General features: G+C 45.5%; 1 protein-coding gene across 1 annotated transcript in view; it reads left to right on the top strand.

The window, feature by feature from the left end:
- Positions 1 to 17,860: 17,860 nt before the first annotated feature.
- The window catches only part of LOC141172083 (cell adhesion molecule CEACAM8-like), a 107,804-nt gene continuing 102,160 nt past the window's right edge, over positions 17,861 to 23,504 (top strand). Inside the window, exon 1 of the mRNA XM_073655920.1 lies at positions 17,861 to 18,186. Coding sequence (XP_073512021.1) covers positions 18,141 to 18,186 — 46 coding nt within the window. The 5' untranslated portion in view covers positions 17,861 to 18,140. The remainder of the gene's footprint in view (positions 18,187 to 23,504) is intronic.

Genomic DNA, 23,504 nt, shown 5'->3' with positions numbered 1-23,504 from the left:
GGTTGCGCCTTCCTGGACAGAGACGTAGTACTGGAAGCACGTCAACAACTGCATCCTCAAACACAACTCTGCCTCTCACCACAAGTCGTGGTGGCTCTTCAGGTCGCATGGGTGCTAAGCCTTGCATAGCCTGGGCATTTTTTCAGATCGATAAAGATGACCCAACTCGTGTTATCTGTAACATTTGTCAGCAAAAGCTAAGTAGAGGCCAAAAAATACATAGTTTGAGTACTTCATGCATGAACCGGCACATGGACATGAAGCATAAGTTGCAGTGGGAAGCTCAGTGTGCTACAATGCGGCCTAGCCGGCCGGACCAATCACCGTCTGCCATATCTTGTGCATCCGCGGCCTCTTCATCCTCTGTGACTGGGGGGACAGCAGTCACACCTGTTTTGGGGCGCAGACCTGCCACCTCTTTACCCGCAACAGCCAGCGTGATTGGCAGGTCATCATTTTCTTTGGAGGTGGTAACACCAGCTGGTGTTGAGCGCTGTCCGACATCGATAGCACCACCTTTGGATCAAGGCAACCTAACATGTCCGCCTGCATCTTCCTCACAGACCGGCAGTTTGCCGGGGACACCCTTATCAACCCCGTCTAAGCACAATAGCCAGCCCTCGGTCCCTCAGATGTGGACAAGTAAAAGACCATTTCCTCCTAGCCATGAGAAAGCTAAGAGGTTGAATTTCACCATCTGCAAGCTCTTGGCTACAGAAATGCTGCCTTTCCGCCTGGTGGACACAGAGGATTTTCGAGACCTTATGTCCGTCGCAGTGCCCCAGTACCAGATGCCCAGTCGGCACTACTTCTCAAAGAAAGGTGTGCCTGCGCTCCACCAGCATGTCGCACACAACATCACCGCTTCTTTGAGAAACTCTGTGTGTGACAGGGTGCATTTCACCACAGACACTTGGACGAGTAGGCATGGACAGGGGCGTTACATGTCGCTGACTGGGCACTGGGTAACTATGGTGACAGCAGGACAAGGGGCTGCTGTCCAAGTCTTGCCGTCCCCACGAGTTGTGCGTCAATCCTCTTTATGTCAAAGTTCCTCCACTGCTTCTGCCTCCTCAACCTCCTCTCGGTCTTCCACCTGCACCCAAAGCCTGTCTGGTCATGCCACAAGCTTTCTAACTGCGCAGAAGGGATCCTGCACACCTCCTTACTATGCTGGCAGTAGGGCTCAACGTCATCAGGCGGTTTTTACATTGAAATGTCTGGGAAATGTGAGTCACACAGCTGAGGAGTTGTGGTCAGCTCTGGAGAACCAATTTCATGAATGGTTGTCTCCACTGGACCTGAAACTAGGGAAGGCCGTGTGCGACAATGCTGCAAACCTGGGTGCGGCCCTTCGCCGGGGCAATGTCACACACGTGCCTTGTATGGCTCACGTGTTGAACCTGGTTGTCCAGCAATTTTTAGCCCACTATCCCAGACTAGATGGCCTTCTGCAGAGGGCACGGTCGCTGTGTGCTCACTTCCGCCGTTCGCATCCCGCAGCTCAGCGACTTACATCTCTACAGAAGTCGTTGGGCCTGCCACTTCACCGGCTAAAATGCGATGTGCCTACCCGGTGGAATTCAACTCTGCACATGTTGCAGCGACTGTGGCAGCACCGACAAGCCCTGGTGCAATACGTTCTGACGTATAGCCTGGGCCAACGAGATTCAGAGGTGGGGCAAATCACGCTGGAGGAGTGGTCTCAGATCAGGGACCTATGCACCCTTCTGCACAGTTTTGAAATGGCGACGAAGATGTTTAGTGCTGACGATGCCATTATCAGCATGACTATTCCGGTGATTTACATGCTGGAGCACATGTTAAACAGAATTCGGAGTCAGGTGGTGGCACAAGAGGAGGTGGAGGAAGTAGAGGAGGAGGAGTTGTATGCGGAAGGGCTAACATCTGCAAGGTCCAGACGGTCGGCAGCACCAAGGCAGCAGGCATGTGAGGGTGGGGGAGATGGTTTTACCAGGGCGCATGGTAGCAGCCAAACTAGTGAGGAAGGTGCAGGAGCCCAGGAAGAAGTGGAGGACGAACTGATGGAAGACTCATCAGATGAGGGAGACCTTGATCACATTTCTGTTGTGCGAGGTTGGGGGGAGAGGACAGAGGAAGGAAGCATGATTGTTACCTCGCCACCAACACAACAGGGACTTGGTGCTCCTGGATGCGCAACACACATGAGTGCCTTCTTGCTGCACTACCTGCAACATGACCCTCGAATTGTGAGAATTAGAAATAATCCTGACTACTGGGTTGCCACACTGTTAGATCCCCGGTACAAAAGTAAATTTGCAGAAATTATTCCTGCCATAGAAAGGGATGCACGCATGCAGGAGTATCAGCAGAGACTGTTGCAGAATCTTACATGTGCTTTTCCACAAAATACCAGTGGTGCACGTAGTGAATCTCACAGTTCCAACTTGCCAACCGTGGGACCGTCAAGTGTTCAGCACTCAAACCGTAACAGAACCACAGTATCTGCTGGTAACATCAATTTTGCGGAATCATTTCACCACTTTTTTAGCCCATCCTTTGCAAGGCCACAGGAGACAAGAAGTCTGACACATAGTCAACGCCTAGAGACGATGGTACAGGAGTATCTCCAAGTAAACATTGAAGCCACGACTGTGTCACTGGACCCTTGCTCTTTTTGGGCTTCCAATCTGGATAAATGGCCGGAGCTAGCCACTTACGCCTTGGAGATCTTGTCATGCCCCGCAGCCAGCGTTCTGTCTGAACGTGTGTTCAGCGCTGCTGGTGGTGTGCTGACAGATAAGCGCACGCGGCTCTCCACTGATAATGTAGACAGACTCACGTTCATAAAGATGAACAAATCATGGATCCGAAACGACTTTTCTACCCCTGTGTCATCCTGGGGAGAGTAAAAGCTTGATGATTGGTTAAAATCACCCTACCAACCGTTTTAAGCTTTCAAATTACTAATCATGTTTATCTGTATCTTGACTGGAAAATAATTTGGGCTTTGTAGCAGTGTGCAGCACTGATCCTATTAGGCCATCTATACTAAAGCTTCACCAGATTTAAAATTAAAAATAATTTTTAGCTGCATCTAGCCCGGAAAATAATTTTGGGGCTCCGAGATGCGCAAGGCACATAAGTGCCTTCTTGCTGCACTACCTGCAGCATGACCCTCATATTGTCAGAATTCGAAGTAATCATGACTACTGGGTTGCCACACTCTTAGATCCCCCAAACTTTTCGATCAACCTTTTCATTTTAATAAAGACCAAAAAAATGGTCATTTTTGAAATTATAAGCATTAGCAGGTTATTAGAAACTGAAATCAAACAGTTTTCAACTCAAAACTTTATTCTAGGTGATGTTACATTTTCACATAGGACCCCTTGTTCGAAAGGAGCTTCTGAACTCTCTCGTCCATTGAATTTGTCAGGTTTTGGATGGTTTCTGCTTCAATTGTTTTGCATGAGGACAGAATACCCTCCCAGAGCTGTTGCTTAGATGTGAACTGCCTCCCGCCATCATGGACACTCCTTTTAATGATGCTCCAAAGGTTCTGAATGGGGTAGAGGTCAGGGGAGCATGGGGGTCACACCATAAGTTTGTCCCCTTTTATGCCCATATCAGCCAGAGATGCAGATGTTTTATGTGCAGCATGAGATGGTGCATTATCATGCAGAAAAATGATCTTGCTGTGAAATACACGGTTCTTCTTCTTGAACCATGGCAGGAAGTGCTGTTTGAGAAAATCCACATACATTATGGAGTTCATCTTTAGCGCCTTCAGGGATCCTAAAGGGGCCGACAATCTCTCTCCCCATGATTCCAGCCCAAAACATTACTCCACCTCCTCCTTGTTGGCGCTGTAGCCGTGTTTGCGTGGGGTGTCCATCAACCAGCCATCCTCCACTCCATCCATCTGGACCATCGAGCGCTGCACGGCACTCATCCGTGAACAAAACAGTTTTGAAATCAGTCTTCATGTAATGTTTGGCCCACTGGAGCCGTTTCTGCTTGTGTGAAGTGGATAGAGGAGGTCGACAGGATGGCGCATGCACAGCTGCAAACCTCTGAAGGACCCTGCATCTTGTTGTTCGGGGGACGTTGGAGGCACAAGCAGCTTCAAAAACTTGTCTGCTGCTATGACAAGGCTTTTTTGCCGCTGCTCTTTCAACCTGACGTAATTGCCTGTAGGAAAGAGTCCTCAATTTGCCCTTATCAGCACGCACACGTGTGTACTGTGAATCAGCTACATACTTCTTGATTGCCAAGACACTTCATCCTGATCATCGCACAATGTTGATTGTAGTCATGCCTTGACCTAAACACTCCACAATTTGTTGCTTCTCAGCAGCCGACACATCCTTTTTCTTTCCCATTTTGGCAGAAAATGTAGGCTGCTTAATAATGTGAGAGAGCCTTCTTAAGTAGTCTTGCCTTTCATTGGACACACCTGCCAAACTAATTAGCACAGGTGTCTGCAATTGCTTACAGTGATATAAAGAGCCCTGACACACATCACCATCAATGAGTTTAACTGACAAACAAACAAATTCTTCCCTTATCACTCCTAAACACTTTTTGTATAATAATTTGGAACGCAGTGTACATGTGCTTTTCCACAAAACACCAGTGGTTCACGTAGTGAATCTTACAGTTCTAACTTGCCAACCGTGGTCTGTATGGAGTTGTTCAATAAAGGGTCCAAAATTAAGATAACATAGATGGGAGAGGTCTCTATGAATAGGAATTCCTAAGTATTTGATACCCTGTGAGGGCCAGGCAAAGGGAAAGTTGGACTGGATGGAATCCTATATGGATTTGGGGAGGGAGACATCGAGGGCCTCAGACTTCGCTGCATTGATTTTAAAATTTGACCATGTAACAAAGTGATCTATTTCAGCCATAACAGCATGGATGGATATATGTGATTGAGTGATATATACTAGGACATCATCAGCAAATAGAGAGCACTTGTACTCGGTGCCTCCCACCTCAATCCACCTAATATTGGGGTTATGGCGAATTGATGAGAGCAGGTGCTCCGTCACTAGGATGTATAAGAGAGGGGACAGAGGACATCACTGCCTTGTCCCATTGGTGATTGTGAAAGGTGATGAAAATGTTCTGACGCACCCCCTGGGCCTTGGGACACCCGGAGCCGGACCCTTTTTGGTGGATGCTGGTGGTTGTAGTCTTCGTGGCGGCGACCCAGTTCCGTGGCTCAGGGCGGTCAAACCAGTGGCGGAACTATTTATGTGGTTTTCATGTTTAAATGTCCGACTACGCCACCCGTGGATTGCGGTCATAGTGAACCGCCGCTGCAGGGCAGACCGCTAAGGCTGGTGTTGTGGGTGCAGCAGAGCGTAGCATAACTCCCCACGGGAGGAGTATAGCCTCAGGGCAGTGTATGCGGAGGATGGGGGTGATGGTGCAGGGCAGCAGCAGTAACGACACGGAGTCAGTGATGCAGTCCAGGGCCTTTACTCACAGTTCTTATTATCCAGACCACGTCTGCAGGTAACGGCTGCCCACGTCGTACTGTGCTCACCAGGTGAGGGGCTCAGACAACTCCCAGATAAATTTGGAGCACTTCACAGGACCCCCTTTGTGTGTCCTTTGTCTGGCCTTTCTTACCAACACTTCTGTCCGGCTGCCTCGGGCCTCCTCTTGGTAAACTTGGCGCCAGTTTCCCTGACCCTATGTGGTGCCTTCCTAGCGGGTGTAGCGAGGGGCTGCGCCACATAAAATGTCAGAGCCTCCGGTTTCTAGCTGAGGGTCGTTTCCTGCCTCCACTAGTTCGGGGACCGGTCTCCCCCTTTGGCCTGACCCCTCCACGCAGGTGGATTCGGGCGTGCGGTGGCGACTCGCCCGTCCGCACCCCTGGGATCCCTTCATTCCTCGTTCCTGGAGCCTTCTCCGCTCCTCTTCCTTCCTTCTCCCTCTTCCAGGCCTGGGCCTCTGTTACTAGGCCCGCCTCCGGAGCAGAGCTCATGCAGAGCCCCTGCTCCCTGCCACTTCTGCTCAGACTTCTCTGCACTGAACTAAGATGGTGCCCACCTTTTATACTCCCTTCTCAATGCACCCAGGAACTGCTTCCTCCCTGCTCCTGCACTACAGGGTTCCCCTTCCTCAGTGTTCCCTCCCCCCACTCCAGCCAGGGACAGGGACTGTCGTGCCCATCTCAGGGGCATATTGGTCGCCCTGCCCCACGGCAATGTGGTGTAATGCATGCAGGTGTCGGGTCCTGATCAACACTCCATCCTTACCTGAGAGTGAGATATCACACCTCTGGGTGAGGTGCAATACGTCTGTAGCAACCGAGCCCTCAGGGTGCTACAGTTCCATTTATCTTCAGCCTAGGTGACGTATTGCGATACAGGGCCGTGATTTTGGCTATAAAAGGGTCCCCTAGACCCCTACCCCAAGCTTTTTAAGAGAATCATATATGGCGTGCCAGGAGACTCTATGGAATGCTTTCTCAGCATCCAACGAGAGTATCTAATTACAAATTTTTAACTGCATCTAGCCCAGGAAATACTTTGTGCCTAGTAGCAGTGTCTGCTAGTGAGCGGATTATCCCGGCTGTTAAGCAAGCTGCACCACCTGTAGTTTAGACTCTTAATTTTTTCAAAGGAAATGCTTCGGGACCATGGGATACTTAGTGAAGAGCATCAGGAGGCACCCCAAGGCATAGGGGCTGGGACTGGCAGTAGGATGCCTTGCGGTGGACAGCCGAGCTCGATCCTTATAAAAGCTTTTTAACTGCAGCAGCTTTAGTGGACGCTACTGGAGCTGGAATTACCGCGGCTGCTGGCATGAGACTTGCCCTCCAATAGATCCTTGTAAATGGATTTAAAGTGTATTCATTCAAATTAGAGAGACAATTTAAATTAAAAAGCTTAGAGCTGCCTCCACCACAGGGGGGCTCGCTCGACCCACCAGCGGACAGGCACCAGTATTGGGAGAGGGGGGCTGGCCGTCAGGGTTCACCGCGGCTCTGGCACAAACCCGGTGACACGGAGGTGGCACGGGCAGGAGCGGACTGGCCGTGTCGACTTCTCACTTTTTGGATTTTAGAAGGGCATGACATGCCTATATCTGTGTCTCCCCCTCCTTTTACTCCTCCACCTCTTTTATTTTCGCATGACTATATGTACTTGTCACTTTTCCATGTGTTAGTTGTGTCTTCTGAGCAGTTTGTCAGCTTTTGGACACCTTTGAAGGTGTTTTCTATGTGTTTCTATGTGTTTTTGTTTGCCTGCCATTGGTTTTAACGGTGTTCGACGAACCGAACCGAACTCGAACACTACGGGGGTGGCTCAACACTAATTATGAGTCTCTGCAGTAGCTGAGGTGTATTATGAGGTTCTGAAGCAGCTCTGGTATATTATGCTGTTCTGCAACAGCTGAGGTGTATTATGACTTTCTGTAGCAGCTGATGTGTATTATGAGGCTCTGCAGTAGCTGAGGTGTAGTATAAGGTTATACGGCAGCTGAGGTGTATTATGAGGTTCTGCAGCAGCTGAGGTGTATTATGAGGTTCTGCAGCAGCTGACGTGTATTATGAGGTTCTGCAGCTGCTGAGATGTATTATGAGGTTCTGCAGCTGCTGAGATGTATTATGAGGTTCTGCAGCAGCTGAGGTGTATCATGATGTTCTGCAGCAGCTGAGGTGTATTATGAGGTTCTGCAGCAGCTGAAGTGTATTATGAGGTTCTGTAGCAGCTGAAGTGTATTATGCTGTTCTGCAGCAGCTGACGTGCATTATGCTGTTCTGCAGAAGCTGAGGTGTATTATGAGGTTCTGTAGCAGCTGAGGTGTATTATGAGGTTCTGCAGCAGCTGAAGTGTATTATGAGGTTTTGCAGCAGCTTAAGTGTATTATGAGGTTCTGAAGCAGCTGTGGTATATTATGCTGTTCTGCAGAAGCTGCGGTGTATTATGATGTTCTGCAGCAGCTGAGGTGTATTATGAGGTTCTGCTGCAGTTGAGGTGTATTATGACTTTCTGCAGCAGCTGAGGTGTATTATGAGGTTCTGCAGCAGCTGAGGTGTATTATGAGGTTCTGCAGCAGCTGAAGTGTATTATGAGGTTCTGAAGCAGTTCTGGTATATTATGCTGTTCTGCAGCAGCTGAAGTGTATTATGAGGTTCTGCAGCAGTTAAGGTGTATTATGACTTTCTGTAGCAGCTGAGGTGTATTATGAGGTTCTGCAGCAGCTGAGGTGAATGATGACTTTCTGTAGCAGCCGAGGTGTGTTATGAGGTTCTGCAGCAGCTGGAATGTATTATGAGATTCTGTAGCAGCTGAGGTGTATTATGAGGTTCTGCAGCAGCTGAGGTGTTCTATGAGGTTTTGCAGCAGCTGAGATGTATTATGAGGTTCTGCAGCAGTTGAGGTGTACTATGATGTTCTGTAGCAGCTGAGGTGCATTATGAGGTTCAGCAGCAACTGAGGTGCACTACGATGTTCTGCAGCAGCTGAGGTGTATTATGAGGTTCTGCAGCAGCTGAGGTTTATTATGCGGTTCTGTAGCAGCTGAGGTGTATTATGAGGTTCTGCAGCAGCTGAGGTGTATTATGAGGTTCTGAAGCAGCTGTGGTATATTATGCTGTTCTGCAGCAGCTGAGGTGTATTATGACTTTCTGTAGCAGCTGAGGTGTATTATGAGTCTCTGCAGTAGCTGAGGTGTATTATGAGGTTCTGAAGCAGCTCTGGTATATTATGCTGTTCTGCAGCAGCTGAGGTGTATTATGACTTTCTGTAGCAGCTGAGGTTTATTATGCGGTTCTGTAGCAGCTGAGGTGTATTATGAGGTTCTGTAGCAGCTGAGGTGTATTATGAGGTTCTGTAGCAGCTGAGGTGTATTATGAGGATCAGCAGCAGCTGAGGTGTATTATGAGGTTCTGCAGCAGCTGAGGTGTATTATGAGGTTCTGAAGCAGCTGTGGTATATTTTGCTGTTCTGCAGCAGCTGAGATGTATTATGAGGTTCTGCAGCAGCTGAGGTGTATTATTACTTTCTGTAGCAGCTGAGGTGTATTATGAGGTTCTGCAGCAGCTGAGGTGTATTATGAGATTCTGTAGCAGCTGAGGTGTATTATGATATTCTGCAGCAGCTGAGGTGTATTATGAGGTTCTGTAACAGCTGAGGTGTATTATGAGGTTCTGCAGCAACTGAGGTGTATTATGAGGTTCTGCAGGAGCTGAGGTGCATTATAAGGTTCTGCAGCAGTTGAGGTGTATTATGAGGTTCTGCAGCAGCTGAGGTGTATTATGAGGTTCTGCAGCAGCTGAGGTGTACTATGATATTCTGCAGCAGCTGAGGTGTATTATGACGCTCTGCAGCAGCTGAGGTGTATTATGATGTTCTGCAGCAGCTGAGGTGTATTATGAGGTTCTGTAGCAGCTGAGGTGTATTATGAGGTTCTGCAGCAGCTGAGATGTATTATGAGGTTCTGTAGCAGCTGAGGTGTATTATGATGTTCTGCAGCATATGAGTTATATTATGAGGTTCTGCAGCAGCTGAGGTGTGTTATGATGTTCTGTAGCAGCTGAGGTGTATTATGACTTTCTGTAGCAGCTGATGTGTATTATGAGGTTCTGCAGCAGCTGAGGTGTATTATGAGGTTCCGCAGCAGCTGAGGTGTATTATGAGGTTCTGCAACAGCTGATGTGTATTATGAGATTCTGCAGCAGCTGAGGTGCATTATAAGGTTCTGTAGCAGCTGAGGTGTATTATGACGTTCTGCAGCAGCTGAGGTGTATTATGACGTTCTGCAGCAGCTGAGGTGTATTATGACGTTCTGCAGCAGCTGAGGTGTATTATGACGTTCTGCAGCAGCTGAGGTGTATTTTGGGGTTCTGCAGCAGCTGAGTTGTATTATGAGGTTCTGCAGCAGCTGAGTTGTATTATGAGGTTCTGCAGCAGCTGAGGTGTATTATGAGGTTCTGCAGCAGCTGAGGTGCATTATGAGGTTCTGCAGCAGCTGAGGTGTATTATGAGGTTCTGCAGCAGCTGAGGTGCATTATGAGATTCTGTAGCAGCTGAGTTGTAGTTTAAGGTTCTGCAGCGGCTGAGGTGTATTATGACGTTCTGCAGCAGCTGAGGTGTATTATGACGTTCTGCAGCAGCTGAAGTGTATTATGACGTTCTGCAGCAGCTGAGGTGTATTATGACGTTCTGCAGCAGCTGAGGTGTATTATGCTGTTCTGCAGCAGCTGAGGTGTATTATGCTGTTCTGCAGCAGCTGAGGTGTATTATGCGGTTCTGCAGCAGCTGAGTTGTATTATGAGGTTCTGCAGCAGCTGAGTTGTATTATGAGGTTCTGCAGCAGCTGAGTTGTATTATGAGGTTCTGCAGCAGCTGAGTTGTATTATGAGGTTCTGCAGCAGCTGAGGTGTATATGAGGTTCTGCAGCAGCTGAGGTGCTTTATAAAGTTCTGCAGCAGCTGAGGTTTATTATGAGATTCTGTAGCAGCTGAGGTGTATTATGCTGTTCTGCAGCAGCTGAGGTGTATTATGATGTTCTGCAGCAGCTGAGGTGTATTATGATGTTCTGTAACAGCTGATGTGTATTATGAGGTTCTGCAGCAGCTGAGGTGCTTTATAAAGTTCTGCAGCAGCTGAGGTTTATTATGAGATTCTGCAGCAGCTGAGGTGTATTATGAGGTTCTGCAGCAGTTGAGGTGTATTATGAGGTTCTGTAGCAGCTGAAGTGTATTATGATATTCTGTAGCAGCTGAGGTGTATTATGCTGTTCTGCAGCAGCTGAGGTGTTTTATGAGGTTCTGCAGCAGCTGAGGTGTATTATGATGTTCTGCAGCAGCTGAGATGTATTATGAGGTTCTGTAGCAGCTGAGGTGTATTATCAGATTCTGCAGCAGCTGAGGTGTATTATGATATTCTGCAGCAGCTGAGTTGTATTATGTGGTTCTGCAGCAGCTGAGGTGTATTATTACTTTCTGTAGCAGCTGAGGTGTATTATGAGGTTCTGCAGCAGCTGAGGTGTATTATGAGATTCTGTAGCAGCTGAGGTGTATTATGATATTCTGCAGCAGCTGAGGTGTATTATTAGGTTCTGTAACAGCTGAGGTGTATTATGAGGTTCTGCAGCAACTGAGGTGTATTATAAGGTTCTGCAGGAGCTGAGGTGCATTATAAGGTTCTGCAGCAGTTGAGGTGTATTATGAGGTTCTGCAGCAGCTGAGGTGTATTATGAGGTTCTGCAGCAACTGAGGTGTATTATAAGGTTCTGCAGGAGCTGAGGTGCATTATAAGGTTCTGCAGCAGCTGAGGTGTATTATGACGCTCTGCAGCAGCTGAGGTGTATTATGATGTTCTGCAGCAGCTGAGGTGTATTATGAGGTTCTGTAGCAGCTGAGGTGTATTATGCTGCTCTGCAGCAGCTGAGGTGTTTTATGAGGTTCTGCAGCAGCTGAGATGTATTATGAGGTTCTGTAGCAGCTGAGGTGTATTATGATGTTCTGCAGCATCTGAGTTATATTATGAGGTTCTGCAGCAGCTGAGGTGTATTATGATGTTCTGTAGCAGCTGAGGTGTATTATGACTTTCTGTAGCAGCTGATGTGTATTATGAGGTTCTGCAGCAACTGAGGTGTATTATAAGGTTCTGCAGGAGCTGAGGTGCATTATAAGGTTCTGCAGCAGTTGAGGTGTATTATGAGGTTCTGCAGCAGCTGAGGTGTATTATGAGGTTCTGCAGCAACTGAGGTGTATTATAAGGTTCTGCAGGAGCTGAGGTGCATTATAAGGTTCTGCAGCAGTTGAGGTGTATTATGAGGTTCTGCAGCAGCTGAGGTGTATTATGAGGTTCTGCAGCAACTGAGGTGTATTATAAGGTTCTGCAGGAGCTGAGGTGCATTATAAGGTTCTGCAGCAGCTGAGGTGTATTATGACGCTCTGCAGCAGCTGAGGTGTATTATGATGTTCTGCAGCAGCTGAGGTGTATTATGAGGTTCTGTAGCAGCTGAGGTGTATTATGCTGCTCTGCAGCAGCTGAGGTGTTTTATGAGGTTCTGCAGCAGCTGAGATGTATTATGAGGTTCTGTAGCAGCTGAGGTGTATTATGATGTTCTGCAGCATCTGAGTTATATTATGAGGTTCTGCAGCAGCTGAGGTCTATTATGATGTTCTGTAGCAGCTGAGGTGTATTATGACTTTCTGTAGCAGCTGATGTGTATTATGAGGTTCTGCAGCAGCTGAGGTGTATTGAGGTTCCGCAGCAGCTGAGGTGTATTATGAGGTTCTGCAGCAGCTGAGGTGTATTATGATGTTCTGCAACAGCTGATGTGTATTATGAGATTCTGCAGCAGCTGAGGTGCATTATAAGGTTCTGCAGCAGCTGAGGTGTATTATGACGTTCTGCAGCAGCTGAGGTGTATTATGATGTTCTGCAGCAGCTGAGGTGTATTATGCTGTTCTGCAGCAGCTGAGGTGTATTATGAGGATCTGCAGCCGCTTAGGTAAATTATGCTGTTCTGCAGCAGCTGAGGTGTATTATGCTGTTCTGCAGCAGCTGAGGTGTATTATGATGTTCTGCAGCAGCTGAGGTGTATTATGAGGATCTGCAGCCGCTTAGGTAAATTATGATGTTCTGCAGCAGCTGAGGTGTATTATGAGGTTCAGCAGCAGCTGAGGTGTATTATGACTTTCTGTAGCAGCTGAGGTGTACTATGAGGTTCTGCAGCAGCAGGGACAAATGTCTGTATAATATGCGCTGCTGCTGTTGCTTTACAACTGCTTTTTTAAAGAGAGGGGGCGATAAATGTCAATTGATCAGTGGATGCCAGATAATAGGGATCTACCTGCACAGATGATCTGTGACAAATCTCTTCTGTAAGCACTCGGAGAGACAAGCAGCGTCTGCACATCACCGCTTATCTCTGGATGATCATCAGGTTCCGATACTAGAATGTGAGAATGTGATGTTTATGTAGATATTGACAAGATAGAGAGTTACCATTGATACTTATTATAGACATCATGTCGTTTCACCCCATTTATGAATGATGTGAGGCCATTTATACAATATTCCAGTAGAATGTGACGTGGAGCTGGTATGTCCTGGCGATGTTCACACTATCTTCCCGGTCCGTTCATTCACAGCTCTGCATGACAGGTGATGCAATGTCTGCTCTTTTTGTTCTGACATCTAAATGATCGGAATCGGAACCAGAATCCACCCTTCCCTCAGGCATGAGATGACAGACCTTAGTAGGTGCCAGTATACACCCATGATGGAGCAGATGAAGATTTGGAGGTATATAGTAGATCTGAGTTTGCTGCGCTACTTTCCTCCAAAATAGTTTGCTACTCCCCAACCATAGCATTAGCCACCATATCCATGCAGTGTTTCCTCCATGTTAGTATTGGAGGCCATTGTGGAGATTCAGTGTTCGGTGATCAGTAATGCCGTCGGCTTCGGAGCAATGCTTGCAAGCGCAATTTTCTTCACCTAGGAATTTGGCCACTTCTGAAAGACTGCAATGGTGGCTGGTAAACTAGACAACAAGCAGTAAACTATAGAATTAAACATTTCCGTTCTTGAAGACACAGAAATTTTTTTAAAAGCAAGTTAGAGTGAGGAGACTTATAAGCCATGCATGCTCCTCTGGGAAATTATACATGTACAGTGTCTCTTCAGAGAGGAAGAGGACTAGAACTCTAGTGCCATCTATTAGGAAGTAACTATCGACTCTTAAACGAGTTTTACCATATGACTTAGGATACAAGCCAAACCAGAATCTCAATTTGTGTTTTGGCATGTTGCCCCTCATCAGTGCAAAGTATGAGATCTGATTTAGCTAAGTGAGAGGCTCTGAATTGGGATCTAAGGGGTAACGTTTCTCATTGTGGAGAGTGACAAGCCAAGCCTGGCATGTCAAATGAGGAGACTTATAAGCCATGCATGCTCCTCTGGGAAATTAAATATGCAAATTGTCTCTTCAGAGAGGAGGAGGACTCAAAGTCTTGCACCACCTATTGGAAGCAGCGATCCTAAAAGTCAATATCGACCCTATATTTGACTTAGGATAAAAGCCATACCGGAATCTCAATTTGCAAACACTATGTTTCGGTGTATTGCCCCTCATCAGTGCAAAGTATGAGATCTGATTTGGCTGTGTAAGAGACTCTGGAGTGGAGGCTAAGGAGTAACATTTCTCCTTTTGGAGAGTGACAAGTCAGAGTGAGAAGACTTATAAGCCACGCATGCTCCTCTGGGAAATTAAATATACAAATTGTCTCCTCACTCTCACATGCCAGGTTTGGCTTTTCATGCTCCACAAGGAGAAACGTTACCCATTAGACCCCAGTCCAGAGCTTCTCATTTAGCCAAATCAGTTCTCATACTTTACACTGATGAGGGTCAACACCCTGAAACACAGTGTCTGCAAATTGAGATTCTGGTTTGGCTTTTATCCTAAGCCATATTGCAAGGCTCGTTAAAGAGTCGATATTGACTTTTAGGATCGCCGCTTCCGATAAGTGGCGCTAGAGTTCTAGTCCTACTTGAAGAGACAATTTGCATATTTAACAGCAAGTAAATTGCAAAATTGCTAGTTTTTACAAGCACTGTGCAACTTTAACCACTTTACAGGCGATATGTTGGCTCTTCTACCTTGTCTGGTTTTCAGTTCTGGTAATAAAAAAACCCTTGTATTTCTGTATTTCCAGTGAAATAACAATTCTACAACACGTTTTCTTAGGACTCTGTGTCGCACAGCTCCTCCGTTAGTCTTCCTGGATTTTTCTGCATCAAAATTCAGAGTGTGAAAGAAGAAATGTTGTAAAATAATCGAGCCTGGGTCCTCTGCCCCCATCTATATTGAGGTCTGCTGGCACATAGCAAGGGGAGACATTACAGTTAGGGTCCATCCTGATTGGGGTCACCTTGTCATGGTGGGATGGTTTTTATGCTTTCTTGTTCAAAATAGTGTCAACTAAATCTCTTGTGTTATTGACATGTTTTACTATCATTTACTTACTGCAGGGTTTGTCTGTTAGTGACCACAGTGTGAATGGGCACCTACACATTGCACTTATACCAACAGTTGTGCCAGTCCATGTTTTCGGTTTTGCTTCTGTATCAGAGTGTGACTGAACACACCCTAAGGTGTTGGACATTTGCAACAAATTTTTCTGCACCAAAAACCAGAGTTTTGCCATGCTGCTGATTTGAAAAATCGCATTGATAGTTCAAAGTCACAAGGAAAAAATAAGCAGTGTGTGCATGAGATTTCAGACATCTCATCGTGAAAACTGCAGCGGTTTTTACCCTTGGAAAAATGCAGCAAAAATGCAGCTTGTGATGAAGCCCTAAGGGTGAAACGAATTCCAAACTTATACATGCTTTTTCAAGAGGAATGACAGAGGGATTGCACAATTTGTAAGGGAGCTTTCACATTCCGTTCTGTGTCCCCATTGGGGTGTACGTCCAAAATCCCCCACAAAACAGGGTCTGGACGAACGCGCCGATGAGGCTAGTAGACTGTAATGGTGACAGCAGAGTGAATGTGTGCACCATTTTTTGGGAGTGCATGCCTACAGGAGGAGGACACTCAGATGTAGTAGGTGTCCTCCTCCTGTAGGTGGACACTCCCAAAAATGGTGCACGTCAGAGCTCACGTTCGACCCTCTAATGCGGGAGATTTCGGATGTACCCCCCCAACAGGGACACAGAACGCAATGTAAAGCACCCTTACAAATTGTGCCATCCATCTGTTTTCAGGAGGCATTCAGGAATGCCTCCTGAAAAAGCATGTATAAGTTTAGCATTTGTTTCACCCTTAGGGTATGTGCCCACGATGCAGAAAATTTCTGCAGCGTTTCTGCATGTTCTTGGCAGTCAAAAACGCTCGCGGATTTTACAAGCGTTTTTGCAGCGTTTTTACATGCGGATTTGACTTGTGTTTTTCAAATGCATTGGGATCTCAAATCCGCATGCAGAAATGCACAAATAATGGACATGCTGTGGATTTTTACGCAAGGAAAATCCGCGGCGGAAAATTCCGCAGCATGGGCACAGAACATGAAGATTTTCATTGGGGACGGATTACCAAGCATTTTGCAAGCGCTGCAGAAACGCTTGAAAAACGCATAGTGGGCACACAGCCTTAGGGCTTCTTCACAAGTCCTCTGTAACTGAATTCCGACATATTATGGGGAATCTGGCATCTGATAGTCCAGAAACTCCCATAATTGAATGATTGTTCTGAGCTCAGATGTGCATGATAAATCAGAATGAGAAAAGGGAGACTCCTCCGAAACAAGAGAAAGCTCTAAGGTAATGGCTGATTTTGCGTTCGGTTTTGTAACCTACGCTGAGCTTTTTGTGAGTTTTTGATTCTGCATCTATTAAGTAAACTTGTTTTTCATTGTATTTGTGTTTACATTTTTCTTTTAAACATGCAAATTTTTTTTTTTTTTTGCTTTTTGATGCCGCAATTTTTGTCTTTTGTTGGTATGTCATATTTTGGCTTTGACACCCTCACCGCAGATTAGTTTATGCTGAATAAAAAAGAAAGATTTTTGTGAATCCCACCCATTGCTGGAACTGTAAGGGTGTGTGCACACGTTAAGTATCTGGTGCAGAAATCTGGTGGAAAAATTAGTGTAAAATAGGCAAGTTTTGCTGCATATTTTTCCTCATTCATTAGTATGGGTGAAAACCGCAGCAAAAATGCATAGGCTATGTTCAGACGTTGCATTTTTTTCCCCGCAGGCAATATGTGCTCTCTTGTCAAAAAAGCAGGTTTTTGATTTTTTTTTTTTTTACTGCGTCTTTATCAAGTACATTTGTATTGTTTTTTTTGTGCATACTGATAAAGTTTAGCACAGGGAAAAATAACCTGATTCAATTTCCTGACATTTTGGTACAAAAAAACGCAGCAAAACCTAATACCTGCTTTTTTTGCACCTACCCATTGCTTTCTATTGGTGAAAAACATTGCAAAAACGCTGAAAGAAGTGACATGCTGCAGTTTGCAAAAAAAACGCAGTAGTTTTCCAAATCAGTCAGTGAAAAAAAAATATGTACATGAGATTTCTGAAGTCTCATAGCTTTTGCTGGGGCTGTAAAACGCAGCTTAAAATTTGCATTAAAAAAACGCAACGTGTGAACATAGCCTAAGGGTGTGTGCACACAATAAGTATTTGGTGCAGGAAAAACGCAGTTTAAAATAGGCGCATTTTGGTGCAGATTTTTCCCCATTCATTAGTAGGGTAAAAATTGCTGAAAGAATTGATAAGCGCAGAATTAAATCTGTAAATCAAAAATTAAGCAACGTGTGCACGAGACTTCAGGATTCTCATTAACTCTGCGGCAAAATTGCGCAGGAAAAGACGCGGCAAATCAGCAATTTTTGACACTCATCGTGGGATGTAATTTTAGAATGGCTGACCATCCAATAATTCAGAATATTTGATAATCCGGCACCCATTAGGTCCATTGGAGTGGTGAGCAATGATGTACCTTGATCATAGTGTAGAGAAAAGTCCAGCAGAATAAGTCTTCCTATATAATTGAAAAATAACTAAACTGTATACTACAAGTTTTACTTTTTTTTTTAACCATTGCAGTCCCTTTATAATATGCATGGGGGATTGATGTATACAACTATGGTAATGTGAACAGGGGAAAAAAAAACCCATATGCCTATGAGGATTTCATGAGTGTGGAGAAGAATAAAGGTTGGGATCCATTATGGCTGTTTCTTAGGGATTGTTGTGACCTGAAGCCCCAGAGGATCTAGTCCTTTCACACCGAACACTTGCATGTAAATCAGCATTCAGCTCAGGACCCTGAGTAACAGTGCTGAATTTGGAAATCCTTGTGCTACTTCCCCATTAGCACCTCCCTGATATTGGACAGCCCCATACAGGCAGCCATGTGACAAAGAGCTGTACAGAGAATTGGAGGAGAAGCCACAGAGACGTGTGGGAGGAAAGATCTGTAGATCTAGTATAAAAAAAAAAAAATATAATAAAAATCAAGATGTCATAAACCCAAATCCTACAGCAGCTCCAGGCACAACGTCACCAGGATCTGTGGGATCGCAGGATGCCAGGATCTGGATGATCAGGAGACTGTTTACATATTTGTTACATTTGTGTTTACAGATTGGATACAATGTATCTCCGGATTCATCACTTCAGTCCTTGGCTGCTGCTCTCAGGTAGGAGATGTTCTGCTGCTTATCTTCATACATCATGGGATATATATATATATATATATATATATATATATATATATATATATATATATATATATATATATATATATATATATATATATATATATATATATATATATATATATATATATATATATATATATATATATATATATATATATATATATATATATATATATATATATATATATATATATATATATATTACTGTCTGGGTCATTCATTATTTTGGAAGAGGATTAATTTACGCCGCCGTATTTTCTTTTCCGTATTACGGACGCAAATTCCAGCCCGATGGCGGATATCATAACCCTGGTAGTTCGGTCAGATAAGAAAATACATTAGATCTAATATTTGTAGGTATAGTAGAGCTGAATTATTCGGACTGCCTATGTGTAAGGCCTGCGATAGATGGCTGTGATACATATTCTGGCTGCAAAACATGGAGCCCCTCCTTCTCTAGGAGCATACGGAGCATCACTTAGGGTTTGTTATATATAGATAGATGGTGAACTGCGCTGCGGAGTATGCTGGCGCTATAATAAAAATATATATGTATATTAGAGCACCGGCATATTCCACAGCGCAGTACACCATCTAGATGGATATAGTGCCGGCATATTCCACAGCGCAGTACACCATCTAGATGGATATAGTGCCGGCATATTCCACAGCGCAGTACACAATCTAGATGGATATAGTGCCGGCATATTCCACAGCGCAGTACACCATCTAGATGGATATAGTGCCGGCATATTCCACAGCGCAGTACACCATCTAGATGGATATAGTGCCGGCATATTCTACAGCGCAGTACACCATCTAGATGGATATAGTGCCGGCATATTCTACAGCGCAGTACACCATCTAGATGGATATAGTGCCGGCATATTCCACAGCGCAGTACACCATCTAGATGGATATAGTGCCAGCATATTCCACAGCGCAGTACACCATCTAGATGGATATAGTGCCGGCATATTCCACAGCGCAGTACACCATCTAGATGGATATAGTGCCGGCATATTCCACAGCGCAGTACACCATCTAGATGGATATAGTGCCGGCATATTCTACAGCGCAGTACACCATCTAGATGGATATAGTGCCGGCATATTCCACAGCGCAGTACACCATCTAGATGGATATAGTGCCGGCATATTCCACAGCGCAGTACACCATCTAGATGGATATAGTGCCAGCATATTCCACAGCGCAGTACACCATCTAGATGGATATAGTGCCGGCATATTCCACAGCGCAGTACACCATCTAGATGGATATAGTGCCGGCATATTCCACAGCGCAGTACACCATCTAGATGGATATAGTGCCGGCATATTCCACAGCGCAGTACACCATCTAGATGGATATAGTGCCGGCATATTCCACAGCGCAGTACACCATCTAGATGGATATAGTGCCGGCATATTCCACAGCGCAGTACACCATCTAGATGGATATAGTGCCGGCATATTCCACAGCGCAGTACACCATCTAGATGGATATAGTGTCCGGCATATTCCACAGCGCAGTACACCATCTAGATGGACATAGTGCCGGCATATTCCACAGCGCAGTACACCATCTAGATGGATATAGTGCCGGCATATTCCACAGCGCAGTACACCATCTAGATGGATATAGTGCCAGCATATTCCACAGCGCAGTACACCATCTAGATGGATATAGTGCCGGCATATTCTACAGCGCAGTACACCATCTAGATGGATATAGTGCCGGCATATTCCACAGCTCAGTACACAATCTAGATGGATATAGTGCCGGCATATTCCACAGCGCAGTACACCATCTAGATGGATATAGTGCCGGCATATTCCACAGCGCAGTACACCATCTAGATGGATATAGTGCCGGCATATTCCACAGCGCAGTACACCATCTAGATGGATATAGTGCCGGCATATTCCACAGCGCAGTACACCATCTAGATGGATATAGTGTCCGGCATATTCCACAGCGCAGTACACCATCTAGATGGACATAGTGCCGGCATATTCCACAGCGCAGTACACCATCTAGATGGATATAGTGCCGGCATATTCCACAGCGCAGTGCACCATCTAGATGGATATAGTGCCGGCATATTCCACAGCGCAGTGCACCATCTAGATGGATATAGTGCCGGCATATTCCACAGCGCAGTGCACCATCTAGATGGATATAGTGCCGGCATATTCCACAGCGCAGTGCACCATCTAGATGGATATAGTGCCGGCATATTCCACAGCGCAGTGCACCATCTAGATGGATATAGTGCCGGCATATTCCACAGCGCAGTGCACCATCTAGATGGATATAGTGCCGGCATATTCCACAGCGCAGTGCACCATCTAGATGGATATAGTGCCGGCATATTCCACAGCGCAGTACACCATCTAGATAGATATAGTGCCAGCATATTCCACATCAATCCCAAGTGAAGCTTGCTATATAATTTCTCCATCTCTGATACCCGCAGATCCAATGTTATGAAATTTTTTGGAAATACACTGAGAGCAGATTTGGCCGCAAAGCTAAGCTGCTAACCACTGTCCATCAAGGGTGGACGTATCATTGGTGCTAACGGGGCCCAAGAGATAAGGGGGTCCACTATCATCTCCAGAGCAGGTGGAATTGATGAGCTATTGGACTGCAAAGGGTCCATATATTGTTCTTGCACAGGGGCCCTCTTCTGTCTGTGTCCGCCAGCGCTGTCCACTATGGTCGACTTGAATCACTGGGGGTTAAAACCTTGTGGCAGTAATCCTAAACTGTGTAAGGCTAAATCCAGACTGTGTCTTTGTTCAGGACACTGATGGAAAAGGGCCCCTGTGCAAGAGCAATACATGGGCCCTTTGCAGCCCAAGAGCTCCTAAAAATGCAAACTTGCTCCTGCTTTGGAGGTAGAAATGGGCCCCAGGTTGCAGCAATGATATATCCGCTCCTGGCCCCACAGTGGACACAGTCAGGGTGGATACACGGATAACCGTTCGTCATAGAGACCCATTGTAAAGAAACGCAACCACACGGTGACCCCTTCTTCGGACACCGTGTGGTTGGACAACATTGCTGCTTTTCTATTTACTTAAACAAATCATATACCGGTCAGATGGAGTCTGAAAGAACAGCTTTGGTATATGTATGGGGGTCTATGGCAAGAGTACAGTATACACCGGAAAAAGCTCCTGACTACAGGCGGATATAGACAGAAGAGGGCCCCTGTGCAACAATAGTATATGGGCCCTTTGCAGTCAAATAATGTCTGTGACAAAAACTGCTTTGGAGGTGGATGTAGGCCCCTGTGCAACTGCACATGTAGCACCAATGGTGTGTCCAACCATGTTCCCAACAGTTTTTTAGGCTAGGTGCACGGTCACCTAGACGGTCTTCGTAGCACTTGGCAAGCCCTACTATATTTATTATATTATTTTTGGGACTAACCAAAATTATTTTCCTAATGTGAAGCTGTAAGTCACGGCTACTGGTTGGAGACCCACAACATTGTAAGACGGACTTGGTCATATAAATAGGACACAGTGAGGCTGCTTTTTGTCTATTTACCTACTATATTTATATATACACTAATTGGGCCTATACTAGCAATATGATGGGCATTTGAAAATCTGATAAAAATGAGCATTACATTTTTATCGGAAATAGTGTCAGAGCACAACGAGGAACTACTGTGCACCGTAATGGAGATTTCCATCTGATCACAATTCCTCCATTATAGAAGCAGGCTTGAAGTTTTTTTTTCCTCCAGATCAGATGATGAAATCTCTGTATGTAACCAAGACTTCTCTCTTTTCGATCTTGTGAAGTGTGACATGTACTATAGGACACCAAAAGTGAGTCATTTCCAATCTGGTGATGCGTGAACTGGCAGCAGAATTTCAACAGATGTCTGCCATCTTTGGCCTCCTAGTTAAAAAGCTGAGACATTAGAAGGCACGTAGAAATTTCTGTAAGATGATCTTCTGCTTGTGAATCCGCCCTAACATTTACTCTTGGATTTGTAGTTTTACACAAAGAAGAAATTAACTGCATGTAAAAGGTTTAACCCTTGTTTTGAAAAGAAAAAAAAATGCAATGTGCTTGTACAAATGAGAAACTTAGCAATTTGCTTGTTATTAAAAATCATCTGAGTGATTTTTAATTTCACTGTTTATTGCTCCTTATCTAGGTTACTGGCCACCACGGTTGTCTAGCAGCAGTGGCTGAAGATGTGAAGTGCTTACAAACTCGTAAGCACTGCTCTACTCTGAAGTTGGCCGGGATCTCAGGAGTTCACTCTTGGCTCCGATCCGGCGAGGTTCAGTGGCACTGTGTTTCTCTGATTCTGTAGCAGGAATGCTGCCTCGTATAGCAGCATCAGAGAAAACACAGCAATGATGCTGCAGGTCTGAACCTGCCCCCCCCCCCCCCCCCCCCAGCATTCAGGAAGACTTAAGGGAGAAGCGGGGTAAACTATGACCAATGAAGGTGAGAATAAACCCTTAGTGGCTGCTTTTGCTATATAATTCTAGTCCAAGAGAAGAGCAAGACTGTGAGACTGAATTTAAAGGTTATGTGATCTCTGGAGGTTGGAAGGGGCAACCCTTGACAGTTACATTTTACCAATATTTAAAGAGAACCTGTCAACATGATTTTGTGATGTAAAATAAAGACATGGCTGTAATACTGATACCATTGATACCTTCGGTGAAGAAATCCGCTTTGTGGTTCTGCTTTAATCACCATTTGAAGTCTTCTGCTAATTAGACTTCAGTGCACAGGGGCCGGACAGTGAACTGAGTCTTCTCCTCCCTGTCTGTGATTCCCTGGCCCTTCTGCCTGCCTTGGGTCTGCCAATGATAGGCCACTACTGAAATTTCAAACAGAGGAGGACTGGAGGCATGTGGAGGTGGTCGGGGAATCACAGACTGGGAGGAGAAGACCCAGTGCACAGTCCGGCCCCTGTGCACCGAAGTCTAATTAGCAGAAGACTTCAAATGGTGATTAAAGCCGAACCACAAAGTGGATTTCTTCACCAAAGGTATCAATTTAATCAGTATTACAGCCATGTCTCTACTTTACATTGCAAAATAGTGTCGACAGGTTCTCTTTAAGCAAGTGTGCCTCCAATGACCGTTAGATGGAGAGTAAGGTAGTGCTTTGGTAGTTTGTGTCTAGTAATGTGAGGGATGCACACGTTCACCTGTGACGTGGGATGCAGCATTGATTACTCACCCATTCAGGAGCTTAGCGGTTTAAATATGTTCAGGGTCGCGGAAGGGTGCCGACTCGCTGCCCGATCA

This window comes from Phyllobates terribilis, unplaced genomic scaffold, assembly GCF_046119375.1.
Source record: "Phyllobates terribilis strain yellow unplaced genomic scaffold, ASM4611937v1 Scaffold_12__6_contigs__length_324123572, whole genome shotgun sequence".
NCBI classification, from domain to species: Eukaryota; Metazoa; Chordata; class Amphibia; order Anura; family Dendrobatidae; genus Phyllobates; species Phyllobates terribilis.
Note: the sequence above shows the minus strand (reverse complement) of the source record. Positions and strands in the feature narration are given on the sequence as shown.